This window comes from Sebastes umbrosus, chromosome 3 (assembly GCF_015220745.1).
Source record: "Sebastes umbrosus isolate fSebUmb1 chromosome 3, fSebUmb1.pri, whole genome shotgun sequence".
NCBI lineage: Eukaryota > Metazoa > Chordata > Actinopteri > Perciformes > Sebastidae > Sebastes > Sebastes umbrosus.
In genome coordinates this window covers 9788760-9806530 of record NC_051271.1, presented here as the reverse complement: position 1 = coordinate 9806530, position 17771 = coordinate 9788760, and the positions used below count along the sequence as shown (strand labels likewise).

At 40.7% G+C, this 17771-nt stretch overlaps 1 protein-coding gene across 2 annotated transcripts; it reads right to left on the bottom strand.

Annotated features, from left to right (window-relative positions):
• Positions 1-1344: 1344 nt before the first annotated feature.
• On the bottom strand, positions 1345-17647 carry keap1b (kelch-like ECH-associated protein 1b). 2 transcript variants are annotated; one of them, XM_037763818.1, is made up of 8 exons: positions 16650-16662; positions 14212-14217; positions 11090-11909; positions 9599-9844; positions 7341-8017; positions 3531-3736; positions 1967-2143; positions 1345-1632 (listed from the first exon to the last, which is right to left on the bottom strand). In XM_037763818.1, exons 3-8 carry the CDS (start codon positions 11393-11395, stop codon positions 1367-1369), a joined length of 1878 nt encoding a protein of 625 aa, XP_037619746.1. In that variant the 5' UTR covers positions 11396-11909; positions 14212-14217; positions 16650-16662; the 3' UTR covers positions 1345-1366. The 2 variants fall into 2 exon arrangements, with proteins under 2 accessions (XP_037619746.1, XP_037619745.1); XM_037763817.1 differs by lacking the exons at positions 14212-14217; positions 16650-16662 and adding an exon at positions 17490-17647 and having other exon boundaries at positions 11090-12366.
• Positions 17648-17771: the final 124 nt, after the last annotated feature.

The window sequence follows — 17771 nt, the reverse complement described above, 5'->3', positions numbered from 1 at the left end:
TGTTGAAAAACATAAATATCAGTGTGATTTGCATCATAGCACGCCAATTTACTAAGATTTTCTTTAAAGTTTTCCATATTTTGGAATCAAAACTTGTATAATTCAGCAGTTTCAGCGCAGAAAACACTCTTAACAGCTGCCTCGGGGTCTTTATGCAGGTGCCTGTCCAGGTGAACCCCCTCTGTTATAAAACCCAACAGTGAAACATCACATTCTGTTCTTTCTCTATTGGAGCCTGCTGTCAGTCACTCGCAACTCAGAGTTTGTGACGCCGCCGCCATTGTGAAATCTGAAGGAACACCAAGCTCCGGTCACATGACTGGAACACAGCCAATAGGAACGCTCTCTCAATGAACTGACCTGTGATTGGTCAAAGTCTCCCGTCAAGGGCTAGATTTTCTAAAGCCTGAAAACAGAGCCATGAGGAGGTGCAGTAGTCTAGTTATCTCTCAGAACACTTGAATTACAATATGCTGAAAGGTTGTTATGGAATTTTTGTCTACTGCCACTTTAAGAGAGTTTGCTGAATCTGACTTGGAACAGGTACAAGCAAACCTTGCAGAGAAAAAGTAAGAGGTTTAGGATGAGGATACAGAAAATGTTCTTGCATGAGGCCCATTCACATGTATAAGCTTCATCTTGTGGCTGTCTGGGTTAACTTTAGCAATTTCTACACACCACACAGTGTCTGTGCCTTTCCATCAAAGCACCTCAAGTCAATATACTGATGACAGTAATGCCCACAGGCATTGTAATGGCACTTTGAAGTCTACTGCCTATGTTGACAAATGCTACTTTTTTGTCTTATTTTATATAGTGGGATCACTTGAATTGTTATTTCTTTCTCTTCTCAGAGTGTAAAGACCCCCTGATGACTCTTTGAGCCAGTAAATGGCCCTTTTTAGGATGCAGCCCTTTCCTCCCATGGCTCAGACCTGGGAGGTGATGGTCCGACTGAGGACTTCAAATAACAGATCTGAAAACACAGACGGACTGAGGTTTCTCAGATTTGGCGGAACACAATTTACCAAACAAATTTCAGGTCTAGAAAAGTGGACTGTAGAATCTGGGGTCATTCTTGATTTGGATAGACCAATGAGGTCACTTAAATGATTTTTTTGCCATCTTATAGATGACTATCAACACTGCACTTTTAAAATAAAGTGTTCTTCAATTATTTTTTTTTTGCTTTCACATCAAGTGTGATCTCTTGAACCAGTGAGGCAGCATGTGTTGTTTACGCTCACCTCTGTCTCTAATTAGTTGTGAGGGTCTTTCTTTTGATTTGGGAAGACAGAGTGGAGTTTCGGGATGCTCGTCTGTGTGTGTGTGTGTGTGTGTGTGTGACATGGTCGAGCAATGAGCCTCATGTGCCTTTGCCGAAGGGCCCGCCGTGCCGCTGATTGTGGTGAGAGCTAAAACCAGAGTTGGCTGACTGATTGGCTGGTGATGGGGCACCGCTCTCCCTCTCAGAATTCGGAGACTGTGGCAGTTCTTTCTGGCACGGCTCCATGGTAACGGCCACACCCACGCCACTCCGCCCCGACATCATGTGTGTCACCTCGGACCAGGTGTCCTTCTCGGGGTCATAACACTCCACGCTGTCCAGGAAAGTGTTGCCATCGTAACCTCCTGTAAATATAACATTTACATTTTGTCTTATGAATATAGTTTTGTTCAATAAAAAAAAAAAGAGTACAGTACAGTACAAAAGAGTGCCTACAGATTCTGACTTGAATAAATAAACCCTCTTAATTCAGGAGCACATCTTTATCTCTACAAAATCAAACTGAAAAACAAATGGCGAGATAAAAATATCCGAATTAACATTAACAAAGCAAAGTTGGTCAATTTATAAGTGTAAACCTGTTGGTAAATTAAATAAAATAGATTTGACAGCAAAAGTGTAATTTCTACATTTCTTTAGTCTGGTGCTTTTACTCTAATTAGGTACACTAGTACTCACCCAACACGTAGATGCGTCCATGTAATGCAGTGACTCCCAGAGCACTGCGTCGGTGCCTCATGGAGGCAGCAAAGCTCCACGTATCAGTTTCCACATCATAGCGCTCCACCGTGTTCAGCTGGTTGGTGCCATCGTAGCCGCCCATCACAAAGATTTGATTCCCCAGCGAGCACACACCTGAAAAAAGGGTCAATGTGAGTTTATTCAAGTGTTTAGATTACTTTATCTAGATAAACAGCATGCATCCGCCAGAGTTCACTCTCGGTGAGTTTATGTATTTGACAAACTAAGCGATTCTCTGCACTGTTACATTGATGCAGTAGCCATTTACACAGATATACTGGAGGATGTCGAAATACACTCTACTACATGATACTCGTATAGAATAACAAATGAACCCGTCTACTGTATCAGTATCTTTGTTATGGCTGGTCCAAAAATGGTACTTTGATCCAATTACATCCGTCATAGACATGCTGACACTGTCAAAAATCTAAATGATATATGTAAATATAACAGCAACACATTTGTGATCAAGAATACATAACTACAGATGCTTATATGATGAAGGCATGATGTTTTTTTCAATATAAAAGGTTTTTCTTAATTGTGACTCTGTAACAGATTCATTTTATTGATATTGTGGGCTTAGTAAGATCAATAGAATTTCTTTTCCTAATGGCAGAGCTGGGGACTCAAGTCTCACTTAAGTCGCACACACAGTGACTTGAGAGTTGTCCTCAAAAGACTTGAGACTCAACTCGGACTCGAGAGTTTGAACTTGTGAACAATCATTCATCATTACATCACTTTCTGCACTATCGATACACCGGTACCAGGTGCGCTTTCACACCCTCTCTTCTCTCCAACGGCCAGCTGATACACACACCCGCACACACCGCTGCAGTGCTCAGGTAGCTCCGCCTTCTCTCACTCACTCACTCACTCACAGTGCTGTCACTCGTCTCATTCGCTATGGTTGTATTCATTTGCGGGTTGTCCTTGTCATTTTATAGCCTTCAGTGTTTCCCATATACATAGACAGTCTAGAAAGGCCCGCCACACTTTCATAATAAACCGAAACTATTTTAACACTTCACGTGCGCCCAAGACTGGCCCAGGATGAAGGTGGCTTGTGGCTCCGACCGAGAGTTTTACAGCATCCTGTTTACCATGCTTTGCGTGTGACTATTCATATCTATACAACCACTGTTTATGATTCAATTATTTACTAGAGCGCCAAAATTGCACAACATTGTATACAAGCGCACAAAGTTCTTCATAGCCTCTTAATTTTCCTCTTAAAGTGCACCAGATTGATGCATTTACCTTAGCCTTATTATATTTATCTTTTAATAAAAATCTAAAATGTTATGCCCTCATTGTTGTTTTAATTTTTCCCAGTGGTATCGAAAATGGAATCAAATATCAATATGTTTCCAAGTATTGTATCAAAGTTAGAAATTCCAGTATTGTGACAACACTAAAAACATTAAAAATTGCACAACTTTCTAAAGTGAGTATTTTTTTTCCATCAGAAAGCAGCTTTCTATCTCTTCCTTACCAGCTCCGGAGCGCACAGTGTTCATGGCCGCCATGGTCCTCCACTCGTCCCTCTCAGGGTTGTAGCACTCACAGGAGCTGAGCCGGTTGGCCCCGTCGAACCCCCCCACGGCGTAAAGCAGCCGGGTGATGACCGCAACACCCACACCGATACGCCGCGTCAACATGGTGGCAACCACCTGCCACTGGTCCCTTTCTGGATCATACCTGCAGACCAGAAACAACACATATTGATTTGTTTTATGGTTATTATTCTCGTTTTAGGATTTATTTTCTTCCTATTTGGAAAACCAAATTCCCAAAGCACTACTAATCTGAGTCACTGCTGGTCTGGTGAGGGCTGCAGACAGAAACATGGTGTCACCAACTGCCTCTTTTCACCTGCCATTGATGTACTTCACACTTTCATTTCCTCTCGCCTCAACTACTGCACTTCTCTCCATGTAGAGACTCCTCGCTGGTACCAGGAAGGCCATATCTCCCCTCTACTGGCCTCTTTTCACTGGCTACCAGTTAAGTACAGAATTGTTTTGTTTTGTTTTTTTTTTTAAATGTATTATTATTTGGTTTTAAAACACTCGATGGACTGACTCCTGGTTACATTTCTGAACTGCTCATCCCCTATTCCACCTCCCGACCCCTCAGATCTGGTAACCAGTCACTGCTTTCCATTCCACGCACCCAGTTAAAAACCAAAGGTGATCGAGTATTTCCAGTTGTAAGCCCTAAATTGTGGAATAGTTTGCCACCAATAGATCTTTCCCCTCCGTTAATACCTTAAAACCTGTCGAAAGACCCATCTCTTTTCTTTAGCGTATTAGTTTTTTCTTTTCTTTTTACAATCGATAACATCCTTTTGTTCAATCTGTTGTCACATTTTCAAAACTTTAAACTAGGGCTGTCAATCGATTAAAATATTTAATCGCGATTGATCGCATGATTGTCCATAGTTAATCGTGATTAATTGCAAGTGATCACACATTTTTTTGTGTGTTTTATTATTGGAAATCAATTAACAACATAAAATAATGACAGATATTGTCCAGAAACCCTCACAGGTACTACATAAAAATATGCTCAAATTATAAAAAGGCAAACTGAAGCCCAACAGGCAACAACAGCTGTCAGTGTGTCAGTGTGCTGACTTGACTATGACTTGCCCAAAACTGCATGTGATTATCATAAAGTGGGCATGTCTTTAAAGGGGAGACTCGTGGGTACCCGGAGAACCCATTTTCATTCACATATCTTGAGGTCAGAGATCAAGGGACCCCTTTGAAAATGGTCATGCCAGGTTTTCCTCACCAAAATTTAGCGCAGGTTTGGAGCGTTATTTAACCCCCTTCCCGACAAGCTGACATGACATGGTTGGTACCAATGTATTCTTTAGGTTTTCCTAGTTTCATATGATGCCAGTATCTTCACTCTAGCTTTAGAAAAGCTTGAGACCGCTAAAACCTAAAAATCGTAAGTTGTGTTAATGCATTATTACCTCGTTAACTTTGACACCTCTAACACAAATAGCACAACATCCATCTGTTGTGGACCATACCATTAACACAATATGCAGTCAATTAACACGTTTCTAAGATGCTTAAAATGGAGCAGAAGGCCGAGTTAGTTTGGCTTTGTACATTCAAGTGAATGTACAGTGGAAGTTTTAGTGTTTGCAGAAATAAATACTGCAACTCCTCAAGACAAACAGAGGTTTCCCGTGTATCGTTTCCCCAACGGCTGAGGGGAGCAAGAAACGATATCGACTCCGGCCCAACTAGGATAAGTGTTAATGTGTTTAATTTGTCCGTTCTGTGCTACTGTAGAAACATGGCGGCGAGCTCTGTTAAGAGAGGTCCTGCTCCCTTTGTAGATATAAACAGCTCATTCTAAGGTAACAAAAGCACAATGATTCTTATTATCAGGTGATTATACACTAAAGAAAACGTGCTTATTAATATTATATTCCAGTTCTGCCAATAGATCCCCTTAAACGTTACACACTGTTACCGGTAGCTGCCGGTTGCCTTTGAGCGGCACAGTGAATTAAATCGTTATTTCTCAGTCTATAGCTAGCTAACGGCTTCGAAACACCAACTCGTTAAAAAACAACGGGAACGGAAATGATCTGCATATTATATCTGTATATAGAGCGGGGAAGTGAGTTTCGATCAGAAGCGGTTCACTCGAGACTCACGTGGAGACCCATCAATTAAGACTTTATATTTATAAATAATTCACTGTATTATAGATTACCTATCAGGTTAGGGATGGCGCCACAGGGTCCTGTCTGGATATGAGTCATGCCTACACAGCAGGACATTTAACACTTGTTGGTGGGACATGTTGTTGATGGGCTTCGCGCTAAACATCCTGCAGCCTTTTATTGCTCATTAAAATTGATGTTGCTGGATCGTTGTCCGGACCGGCTGTCGAGAAGAAGCTGAACTAACAAAAATGCCATTTCCCAGTTGTGAATTATTAACTGTGTGAAGGTAGTTAACCTCTTCTGAATGTATTAAGACAAGTAGTGCATATGACGGCTAAAGAGTTGAACCACACAGGCCGTGGGTGAGAAACTTTGCTATTCTATTTTTAGACATAACATCGTTTACAGATTAGTTGATTAAAGCTTCCTCATTGAAGCTTTGTGTGAAATGAAATCATATTACAGGAAGTGGGTCAAAGCCATTAACGTTCCAGGAAGTGACCTGTTCCTGCCTTTGGGCACTCATTGACTAAATACAAACAGACCAGAGCAAACGCCTGTACTATAAATGTCATCTGCTGGACTTTAGCAACATATCCTATTGCTTATTAATTACTGAATCAATGCACAAGGTCAAACCACAGAATCACAGACATGTTGACAATCAAATGATCTCATTTAATTTGGCTTTTAAAATAACGTGGCACAAGACAAAGCACACCTGCAGCACACTGGAAGTAGTTGTACCTGTTGCTAGTTAAAAGGATAAGGCTGGAGTTATATATTTTTATTATCATCAACAACAAATCAGGCTGCTACACTGACTATAGTTATGAGCAGAGTCAATTTAGCATTCTCTTTGGTCTCTTTAGGGGAATTGTTGAAAATATATATTTTTTTATATATAACTAGGTCTGTCAAAGTTATCTTGATAATAACGTGTTTACGCAAATTCGTCTTAACGCCACAAATTTCTTTAACGCATTCACACAACTTGCGATCTTCAGGTTGTAGCAGGATCAGTTTTAAAGCTAGAGTGAAGATGCTGGCATCAAATGAAACTAAAAAACCTGAGGAATCCATTGGAACCAATCATGGCATAGTAGCTTGTCGCGAAGGAGGCCAAATTTGTTACGCAAAATTCTGGCGAGGAAAAACTGGCATGGCCATTTTCAAAGGGGTGCCCTTGACCTCTGACCTCAAGATACTGTATGTGAATGAAAATGGGATCTATGGCTACCCACAAGTCTCCCCTTTACAGACATGCCCACTTCATGATAATCACATGCAGTTTTGGGCAAGTCATAGTTGAGTCAGCACACTGACAGCTGTTGTTGGACAATATCTGTCATTGTTTTGTGTTGTTAATTCATTTCCAATAATAAATATATACATACATTTGCATAAAGCAGCATATTTGCCCACTCCCATGTTGATAAGAGTATTAAATACTTGACAAATTTCCTTTTAAGGTACATTTTGAACAGATAAAAAAAATGTATGATAATCGCAATTAACTATGGACAATCATGCAATTAATCAAGATTAAATATTTTAATCGATTGACAGTCCTAAAAATAACATCATTAAAAAGTTCCATTTACTTACTTCTCAACACTATTGTGATGAATGCACCCATGTGATCCACCGACTGCATAGATCATCCCATCGATGACACCAACTCCGATTCGGTTCCTGGGTACGCTCATCGGTGCACACGGCAGCCAGCAGTTGTTCATAGGATTGTAGCAGTCCAACGAATTTGAGTCCATGTTGCCATCAGGCGCGTTGTTTCTACCACCAACAGCGTAGAAAAGCCCACTGATCACACAGGCTGCGAGGCCACTGCGGGGAACCTGCAGGTCAGCCAGCCTCAGCCAGGCGCCTGTGCAGGGATTATACGCCTCCAGGTAGCTGAGAGACTGGCGGAAATAACCCCCCGCTGTGTAGATGAGCTGCGGCACCTTGGGTGTTCGGCAAGAAATGACTTTGGTGGGTTTGTGGAGGGTGAGGTCCTGGAAGATCTGGGCCAGGTAGTCTTTACACTCAGGGTCCCAGTCCAGAGACTGGAGCTGGGCCTGCAGGAAGTTGGGGGTGAGGGAATGGCAGCGGACGGCCTGGAGTAACGCCTGGACGTACGGCCGCCGGTTCTCCCGGTCATAGCGCACCCAGGCCACACATGCCTGGAAGACTTCAGACTCGCAGCGCACATTGAGCTCATCGCGGCTGATGAGGGTGACCAGCTGGCAGTGGGACAAGTTGAAGAACTCCTCCTGGGTCGCCACCTAAGGACAGGAGTAGGGATGAAAATGTGAAAAACTTTTTAAAAGACAAGCGCTCTGATCAATTAAATATAGAGAAGGAATCAGAATAAATGTATACTCAAGTGTCTATTAGTCATGCAAATGATAAATAATAAAACCATGTTGAGGAAAGCAGATTATAATTCAAGGGTGCAACTAAGGATTATTTTCATCATCAATTAATCTAACGATTATTTAACCAAAGGTGACATCTTCAGATAGCTTGTTTAGTATAAACAATAAAGTCTAAAGTCTAGTCTGAACAACAGTCCAAAACCCAAAGATATTCAGCTATCTGTCACATGAGACCAAGAAGAGCAGAAAATCCTCTTAAGTGAGAAACTGGAACTAGGGGTGTAACGATACATCGATCTGAATCGATATGTTGATTCAATGATCAACGATCCAATATTAAAACATACATACCATCATCTTTAAGGTACACCTTTATTTTGAAATTCCCACTTTATATTTATTCTTGTTATTAAAAAGAATAGATTGTTTTTCATTTAAATGTCTGGAGGAGCCCAGTAATACAATTGTCAAATCATATTTTAGTTGCATTTAGTGGATATAAATGGAACTGATTGTGTTAAATGGACATATGATATTGTCTCATATTGATCGCAGGCCCCTGAAGTGAATCAGATCAAAGTCATATCATGGCAGAGTCAGACTTTGTGATATCAGCAAATATTGTATCATTGTCCAAAGAATTGATTGAATTATTGTAACAAATCCAGACTCATGCCCTTGTGTGACCCTTTCGTCAAATGTCAAGATTATTTTAGAGACCGCAACAAGATGATATTTAGCACACAGACCGAAAACTTGTGAGAGTCGTAGTATATTTTAAACCAAAATAATAGAGTCATGTATTGCATTATACTCTGTGTATCTTTAATATGGAGAGATACAATCAACCAATTTATTCACTTGATGATTTATTTTTTGTAAAGAAAAGCACAACATCTGTGAAAGACTGAAGCACTGATTGATATTACGTGACACATCTGTGACTCAGTGAGCAGCCTAACCTGCCTCTGCCCTGTCTATCTGATCAACTTATCAGAGATCAATATTGAGTGTCCTTTCATTCCTTTTGTGTGCTGCACAGGTAAATCCACTTTCTGATCATCATGAATTATAGCATCGCATTCTAGACAATCATCGCACAAAGGCACGAGCCAGTTGTTAACAGCTCTGAAGCGGAAAAGTCAACCAGCGGAAACCACAATGGAACAAGTGAAACAGCGTTAACTCACACCGAGAGACCGTTTTCACACAAACCCCCACGTGTAAAAAATTACTATTAATGGGAAAGCTTGGTTTCTTTTTCTCAGGCACGAGCTGTGCAGATACATGAATGACATGTCACTGTTTTAGTGGTACAAATTATTGATTATTCTATATCATAATAACTTCAATTCCCCCCAGCTGAGGTCCTTTGTTGTATGTCTTACCCCCCCCTCTCTCCACATTTCATCAACAAACCAAAAATGTCAAAAAAAGAATCTAAAAAAACTGTTAATGATTACAGACAAAACTCAGCTGAAGCTTTACCTGGCTGAAGTTCATGTAGATGTACTCGCGGGCCTTCTGGTGGAGCTCCGTGCAGGCGATCTGCTCGGCGAAGTTGGCGATGCCGATGGCGTTGCTGGGGTCGAGCTGCCCGACGAGGAAATCACAGCAGGCCTTGACCACGCTGTCTATCTGGTACATGACGGCGCCGTTCATCACGTGAATCACGCACTTCTCCCCCACGGAGATGCTGGCTGTGTAGGCGAACTCTATCAGCCGGTCCATGACCTGAATGAGTGAGAAAGAAAGAAGGGGAAAGGTTGAGGTGGAGAAGAGGGACAGGGGTGAGATAAGGCAGAGGAGAAAGTCAGTGGGAGAGATAAAAAGGAGGAAAAATGCTATGCTCTGACGCCATCTATACAGTATATCTGTGCCTATTCATTTTTCCAGACAGATTGGCATCTCGTAAGCCAACAAGATATTATGTATAACTACATGAGCTTTGTAAACATCCAGTAAAAGAGGTCAAACTGAGTGTACTAAGTTTTACTGTATACTTCACTGTGTATATGTCAAGTCAACCTTGAAGGAAGAATTTCATGTAGAATTTCACTGATGTCATTTTTTTGTGATCAGTTTTCTCCATTTCTCATGGTTGTAACATCATCTGTCTCTGTGCATTACTGCATATTACTGTTCATTTATTCAGATAATTATACTGAGGTATATTCAGTTATACATGCAGAGGGCAAAGCAATTAGAAACCTCTATCGCACACCGAACCACTGTGAGAATTGAAATGTTTTAGCACATTTACCATAAAACCCACTACTTCTTGTTGTAAGGATGATGTTGCCATGGAGGCCACTTTAACTTAAGCACTGGGTTATGCTAGAAGGACAGTGGTTCTATTCCAGTTTACTGTGCTGGAAAGCAATACAGTAGATATTGTGCCAATACAACCCAGCATCAAACAAATAAAAAAGCAATTGTCTGATCTTTTTATGATCAATATTCTGATGTGTCAAAATAAATGAAATGTGATTTATTGGTATTAAAATGTCCCACCTAAAACCTTTAACCCTGAATTATGTTTAATGTAGGGCTGGGCGATATGGCTACAATCTTCTTTTACGATATAGGTCATTTCATGTCTCGATAACGATATATATCACAATCTAGCATGTGTTCTGGTAATTCAATAAATAAATAGTCCATATGAAATAACCACATGGTAAAGCCTATTTTTGTATACTCCTGTGTGAATTAAATACTTGAAATATGAAAAGTACTGAGTATTTTCTCATTTTAAGAAATGAACCTAACAGTTTTAAGCGAAATTAAAATATATATAGTAGCCTATATCGCCATAAAAATGATATAGAAAAATATATACGATAGACGCTTTAATATTGTTTTGACGATATATATCGTCATATTGACTAGCCTTAGTTTAATGATCTGTGAGTGGGACGGTGTGTCAAATCAAATAAAGCAAATATTTCCATCAAGAAAAGATGACATGTGACTCACCCTGGGATGGATCCCCTCGATGGGCACCAACTCCATACCGCACTCCTTCAGGCCGTTGGTGAACATGGCCCTGAAGACGGGGGACGAGGATGCCAACACCACCTTGTGAGCCACAAAGTCCACCGCCTCCAGGTCTTTGTAGCGCACGCGCAGCGTGACGTCGCACAGCTTATGCCCCAGACGCAGCTCGTTCATGATGGCGAAGGCGGCCGCCGTGTGGCTCTCTAGCGTGTAGCTGAAGACGCGGTGGCCGTTGCGCGTGGACGGAGTCACCAGCGCTTTGTACTCGGTCAGGCATTCTGTCATTTCCTACCCTGTCTCCTCCTCCTTGGTCTCTTTCTCAAGAACAGTGGGCAGTGTTATGGAGCATCCTTGCACCATGCGCAGGCGTGGGTGAAATAAAAGAAGAGTTTGAACTGACACTTGGCAGATGGCTTAACAGAAAAGCTCCAGGCTCTCCTGGGTACGCCTGATTTTTGTTTTTGTGGAAGAGTTCACGTTTAACTCTGATTTATGTGGACATTTCTTCGCTCTGTTCAGCACTCGAGTCCAGCCATACTGCTCAGTATGGCACTACTAGAGACTTCTATGTGAGCTGCCAGTCATGGCTGGTTGTACTTTTACATGTTGCAGTTCCAACATAATCAAAATGTCTCGAGTTTAGGATTCCTCTGGCTTTGGTTGAGGGGTTAATAATAATAGAATGACAGGTACCGAATGTTTTAATGACAAACTGAATAAGGGCAAGAAGGAATCTTAGTTTGAATGTTTGTGTTGCTAGCAGAAGTGTTTTTCTTTCCTCTCTGTCAATCAGTTCTGTCTTTTTGTCACTAAAGGTATTTAGACTGCGTAAAATGTCTCCAAACAATCCATCAGATATCCACCAAGTTTAAAACAAACATATTTGAATATTAACCTCAATGCTTGTGAGATTCACCACTGGTGCAGGACAGTCTTGCATATTGATTATTCTAGAGAGCGGGAAAAAAAAGTCAGATTTACTGCCTCATTTTAAAGAGGTAATAATTAAAGCTCCCTTCAGAGGGCTACACTTGTGCTGAGAGCTGCAGAGTCAGACACTGTAGATGAGGCAATAGAAAGCTTGTCCACTCCAAAAGGAAAACAGAGTTGAGTGCCAAAGGTGTCATAAGTGTAACTTGGAGCCCTTGGGAACGAGGGGGAAGTCAGTGGCTTTCTCCGGAGACGCCTTCCTTGAGGTTGCCCAGCTATGGAATTCACCGCTGTGTTTCCTGGGAAGCTTTTGGCTCAGCTGACAACTGCGAGGAAAGAGGAAGAGAAACAATGAGCTTGTATGAATATACAGTGTCACAGTCACATTTAACAAATTATAACACACAGTCATTAAATCACTGTTAATTAGGGCTGTCAAAGTTAACGAGATAATAATGCATTACCGCAAATTAATTTTAACGCCACTAATTTCTTTGACTCATTAACACAACTTTTAGGGTTGTAGCGGCTCAGTTTTACAGCTAGCCAGTTTTAAGACACTCATATGAAACTTAAAAAACTAAGGAATCCATTGGTACCAACCATGACATACTAGCTTGTCGTGAAGGTGGCTAAATAACGCTCCAAACCTGTGCTATATTTTGGCGATGAAAAACTGGCATGGCTGTTTTCAAAGGGGTCCCTTGACCTCTGATCTCAAGATATGTGAATGAAAATGTGTTATATGGGTACCCACGTGTCTCCCCTTTACAGACATGCCCACTTTATGATAATCACATGCAGTTTGGGGCAAGTCATAGTCAAGTCAGCACACTGACACACTGACAGCTGTTGTTGCCTGTTGGGCTTGAGTTTGCCATGTTATGATTTGAGCATATCTTTTTATGCTAAATGTAGTACTTGTGAGGGTTTCTAGACAATATTTGTCGTTGTTTTGTGTTGATAATTGATTTCCAATAATAAATGTATACACACATTTGCATAAAGATAGAATATTTGCCCACTCCCATGTTGATAAGAGTATTAAATAAGATAATCAATAGATAAAAAATTGATTAAACACAATTAACTATGGACAATCATGCAATTAATCATGATTAAGTATTTAAATCGATTGGTAGCCCTAGTTTAAACCTTGGCAAACACCAATGAACTCATCAGCTAAATGCTCACAAATACATTGTCCTGTGTAACAAGTGGCTCAGCACCAGTCGACCTCTATCAACTCACACAGTAAAAGTTTATCTACGCAAAGAGACTATCATCAAGCCTTTCTTCCTGGAGCAGTTCAGCGGGGTCAAGGCTTCCTCCTTGTCATGATGAGTGTGCTACTTTGAGTCATCACAGCTAGTTTTAACTGTTCCTATCATCTTTGGTTAGAGACTGAATTTCCTTCCGATTTTAGCAAAAATAGACAAATGTGAATCACGCAAATGCAATAGAGCGTGTAAGGAATAGCGAGGGAGTAAAGTCTGTTTTGAAGGACGACGGAGTGACTTAAATTAGGGTTGAATTTTTAGCTGACCAGCATGACTGAGTGTTTTCACTCTGTCCTGTACTGTGACCAATCCAGCTGGAGGTTGGAACAGAGGGAACGGTTTGTGCGTCAGCCAAGAAAATCAAAGCACACTCCTTACTGATTCAACAACACACACACATTTTGTACAAAATCATGTAACAATTTAAACAGAATTTAGCCAAAAAAAACACCATCTTTCAATCCGAATCAAGAGCTTTCACTTTAGGAAATCTCAAACAATCCACTGCAGCGGATGATAAAACAGGAGATCGCTCTGCAGACTTGTTTAGAAATGAATACTTCTTTTGTCATTATGCGGGCTCAGGTCCACTTGTTCTGTAGCACACCGTTAAAATGACCTAGAGGGATGCTGCCTGTCTTTTCTTCTTTGCAGAATAAACTGAACTGCCTGTAACATTGACATACAGTACAAAGAGCAGCCAGCAGTTGCTTATTGTCTGTCTGGGGTGTTCAGTGTTATATAACAAAGCAACCGTAAGTTGTGCACACACTACACAGCAATCATTACCTGAAGTGGTGATAAGAGTACAGGCCAGGTCGTAAGATCCTGCTGCTTCCTATTCTGCAAGTAGGTTATTGTGTCCTCTTAATCAGTTAAGAGGAAGCAAACTAAATACTTTTACATTATCCACAGATGGTGACACGTCAGTAACCATAATGGAGCTCGTCATAAAGGCGATCAGCCAGCAGTAATATGAAACACACTGTGAGACCGATTGCCCTCTAGGTTTCTGGGTGAAATAGTTTCACAGGAGAACATGTTGCTCAACAGGCAGATAGAAACTGCTCACTGACAAACACGCTCCCTGAGTCTATGTTTGTTCCTGCTGCATATCTCTGATCTTTCATGCATTTAATAATATATACAGTAGGATTCTCAGGTATGATGTTAAAGTTTGATTTCTTTTTAGAAACAAGAGCGTGTGTTGGAGCAAACAAGCACTGCAACACAGACTAGTTTAGTTTGGTCCAAACTGGCCCAAAGGAGAAGAGATTTGTTGTTGACTACAACTCCGTTGGACCTGAAAAAAAAAATGTGTCTGTTTATATAATCGATAATCATTGATTTAAATCATTTTCCAGGCAAAAAAATTGCTCGTTTCAGCTTCTCAAATGTGAAGATCTGCTGCTTTTTTTTGTCTTATATGATCGTAAATGTACTTTCTTTAGTATTTGGGATTATTTTTTGGGGGGTAAAATAAGATATCTGAAAGCATGGGCTCTGTGAATTTGTAAATTCTGACATTTCATAAACCATTAAGGCTGCAACTAATGATAATTTTGAACCACACACACTTCAGGCCTGCAATCCTTGGATGCCATTCAGCAAGGATTGCACAATAACTGGAGAGATTCAAACTTTAAATGTTAGCCTACATGTTAGTTGCAAGAGTTACAAACAAACAAACACGGCTGTTTAACATGTTCCATGTGCATTTTGGCAACAAGCTTTCCTCGGTGACTCATCCTGAACTCTTCACCGAGCAAACAGTGGAACGACATCACATTTTACGGTAACAAAAACATAATTTTTTTTATTTTCAGGTGATTATACACCGAAGAAAACATACTTATTAATGCCAAATCGATCCCCCTAAATGTTACACACACTGTTCCTTTAAGTGGTAACATCAGTGTGTACAGGTGATCAAAACATACACTCTCTCACAGTGTTGAGAGATGATAGATAATAGTAATATTTAAATCTATAATAGATTGTCTTCCAGTACTTAAGGACTCTCAAGGACCCCTGGTAGACCCCTGCACCCCAGTTTGGGAACCACACACACTTCAGGCCTGCAATCCTTGGATGCCATTCAGCAGGGATTGCACAATAACTGGAGAGATTCAAACTTTAAAAGTTAGCCTACATGTAGTTGCAAGAGTTACAAAGAAACAAACACGGCTGTTTAACGGGTTCCATGTGCATTTCGATTTTGTTAACGAGCTTTCCTCTGTGACTCATCCTGAACAAATAGTGGAACTATGACTCATTTTAGGTAACAAAAACACAAAAAAATATATTTTCAGGTGATTATACACTAAAAAAAAAACATACTTATTAATATTATATTCCATTTCTGCCAAATACATCCCCCTAAATGTTACACACACTGTTCCTTTAAGTGGTAACATCAGTGTGTACAGGTGAAACCTATGATCAAAACATACACCCTCTCACAGGGTTGATAGATAATAGTCATAGTAATTACTAATATATTAAATCTATAATAGTAGACTATAATAGATTGAACAATCTTTCAGTATTTAAGGACTCTCAAGGACCCCTGGTAGACCCCTGAACCCCAGTTTTGGGAACCACACACACACTTCAGGCCTGCAATCCTTGGATGTCATTCAGCAGGGATTGCACAATAACTGGAGAGATTCAGACTTTAAAAGTTAGCCTACATGTAGCTGCAAGAGTTACAAACAAACAAACATGGCTGTTTAACATGTTCCGTGTGCAATTTTTGACAACGAGCTCTCCTCTGTGACTCATCCTGAATTCTTCACTGAGCAAACGTGTCATTTTACGGGTAACAAAAACACTACAATTTTTATTTTCAGGGGATTATACACTGAAGATAACATACTTGTGATGTCATCAGACTAATGATGTTAAAGTCTGATTCTCTTTAGAAACAAGAGTGTGTGTTGGGGCAAACAAGCACTGCAACACAGACTAGTTTAGTTTGGTCCAAACTGCCCCAAAGGAGAAGAGATTTGTTGTTGACTACAACTCCATTGGACCTGAAACAACCAGTTGATTTTATGGCTGACAGAAAATGTGTCTGTTTTGATAATCAATTCATTAATTTAAATCCTTTTCCAGGCAAAAAAAAATAAAAATTGCTTGTTTCAGCTTCTCAAATGTGAAGATCTGCTGCTTTTTTTTGTCTTATATGATCATAAATCATTAATATTTGGATATTTTTGGGGGGTAAAATAAGATATCTGAAAACATGGGCTCTGTGAATTTTATTTTCAGGTGACTATTACTTTTATATTCCCTTTCTGGTAAATAGATCCCCCTAAATGTTACACACACTGTTCCTTTAAGTGGTAACATCAGTGTGTACAGGTGAAACCTATGATCAAAACAACAGTGTATGAGAGATAATAGTAATATTTAAATCTATAATAGTACTTCCAGTACTTCAGGACTCTTAAGGACCCCTGGTAGACCCCTGCACCCCAGTTTGAGAACCACACTTCAGGCCTGCAATCATTGGATGCCATTCAGAAGGGATTGCACAATAACTGGAGAGAGTCAGACTTATAAAAGTTAGCCTACATGTTAGTGAAGAGTTACAAACAACATGTGCATTTTTGGCAAAGAGCTTTCCTCTGGTGACTCATCCTGAACTCTTCACTGAGCAAACAGTGGAACTGGCTGTACCAAAACATGACCCAGAAGAGAGCAGTCAGTCCTTACATAAACCCAGATGGGAATTAGATTTCCTCGCCATCCCTCTTTATAACATTAAGAGAGCTCGCACACACTAAGCACACACAAAGCACCGTTTCCTCCAACCGTTGATCATTTCTACGCTTGTTTTGATCACAATTAATCCGACAATAACACGGAGGGAAGAAGAAAGAGTCCATTAGTGTTTGGTTTGGCGACTAAAAGTGAACTCATTCATGATAAAACAGCTGGAGACGCCACAAATAACAAGTGAACCGTTTGGGTGAAATAGAGCTGACAGAGAAACAGCCTCCTAATAATAGACGTTAATAATAGACGTTGGTGCTAACGGCTGAGAGCAGCGAGCACACAGCGTGCTAACAAAGCGCTGCCGACACATGTGGCTGAAACTAGCTCATTACAGACCATGTGAATCAATATTTATAAGCTTAATAAGGTAATAATAAGAAACTCACGTTGTCTAGTTCAATTCCTCCATCGCGGACTGCTTCTGAGCTGAGCTGTGCGCCACATAGGAAGCAGGAGGAGGAGGTGAGGAAGCTGTAACTCACCGTGACTAAGCATTGTGCCGGCCTCCTCCTCCTCCTCTCGCTTTCACAATAAGAGCCCGCCTCCACTGAGCTGGACCCGCCTCCGTTGACAAATAATGGAGGTGAAATCCGACCAGAGGGAGGGGGCTTTTATTGAGAAGGGCTGCTTTCTCAGAATGAAGGAGAGAAAAAAACAAAAAGAGGCCC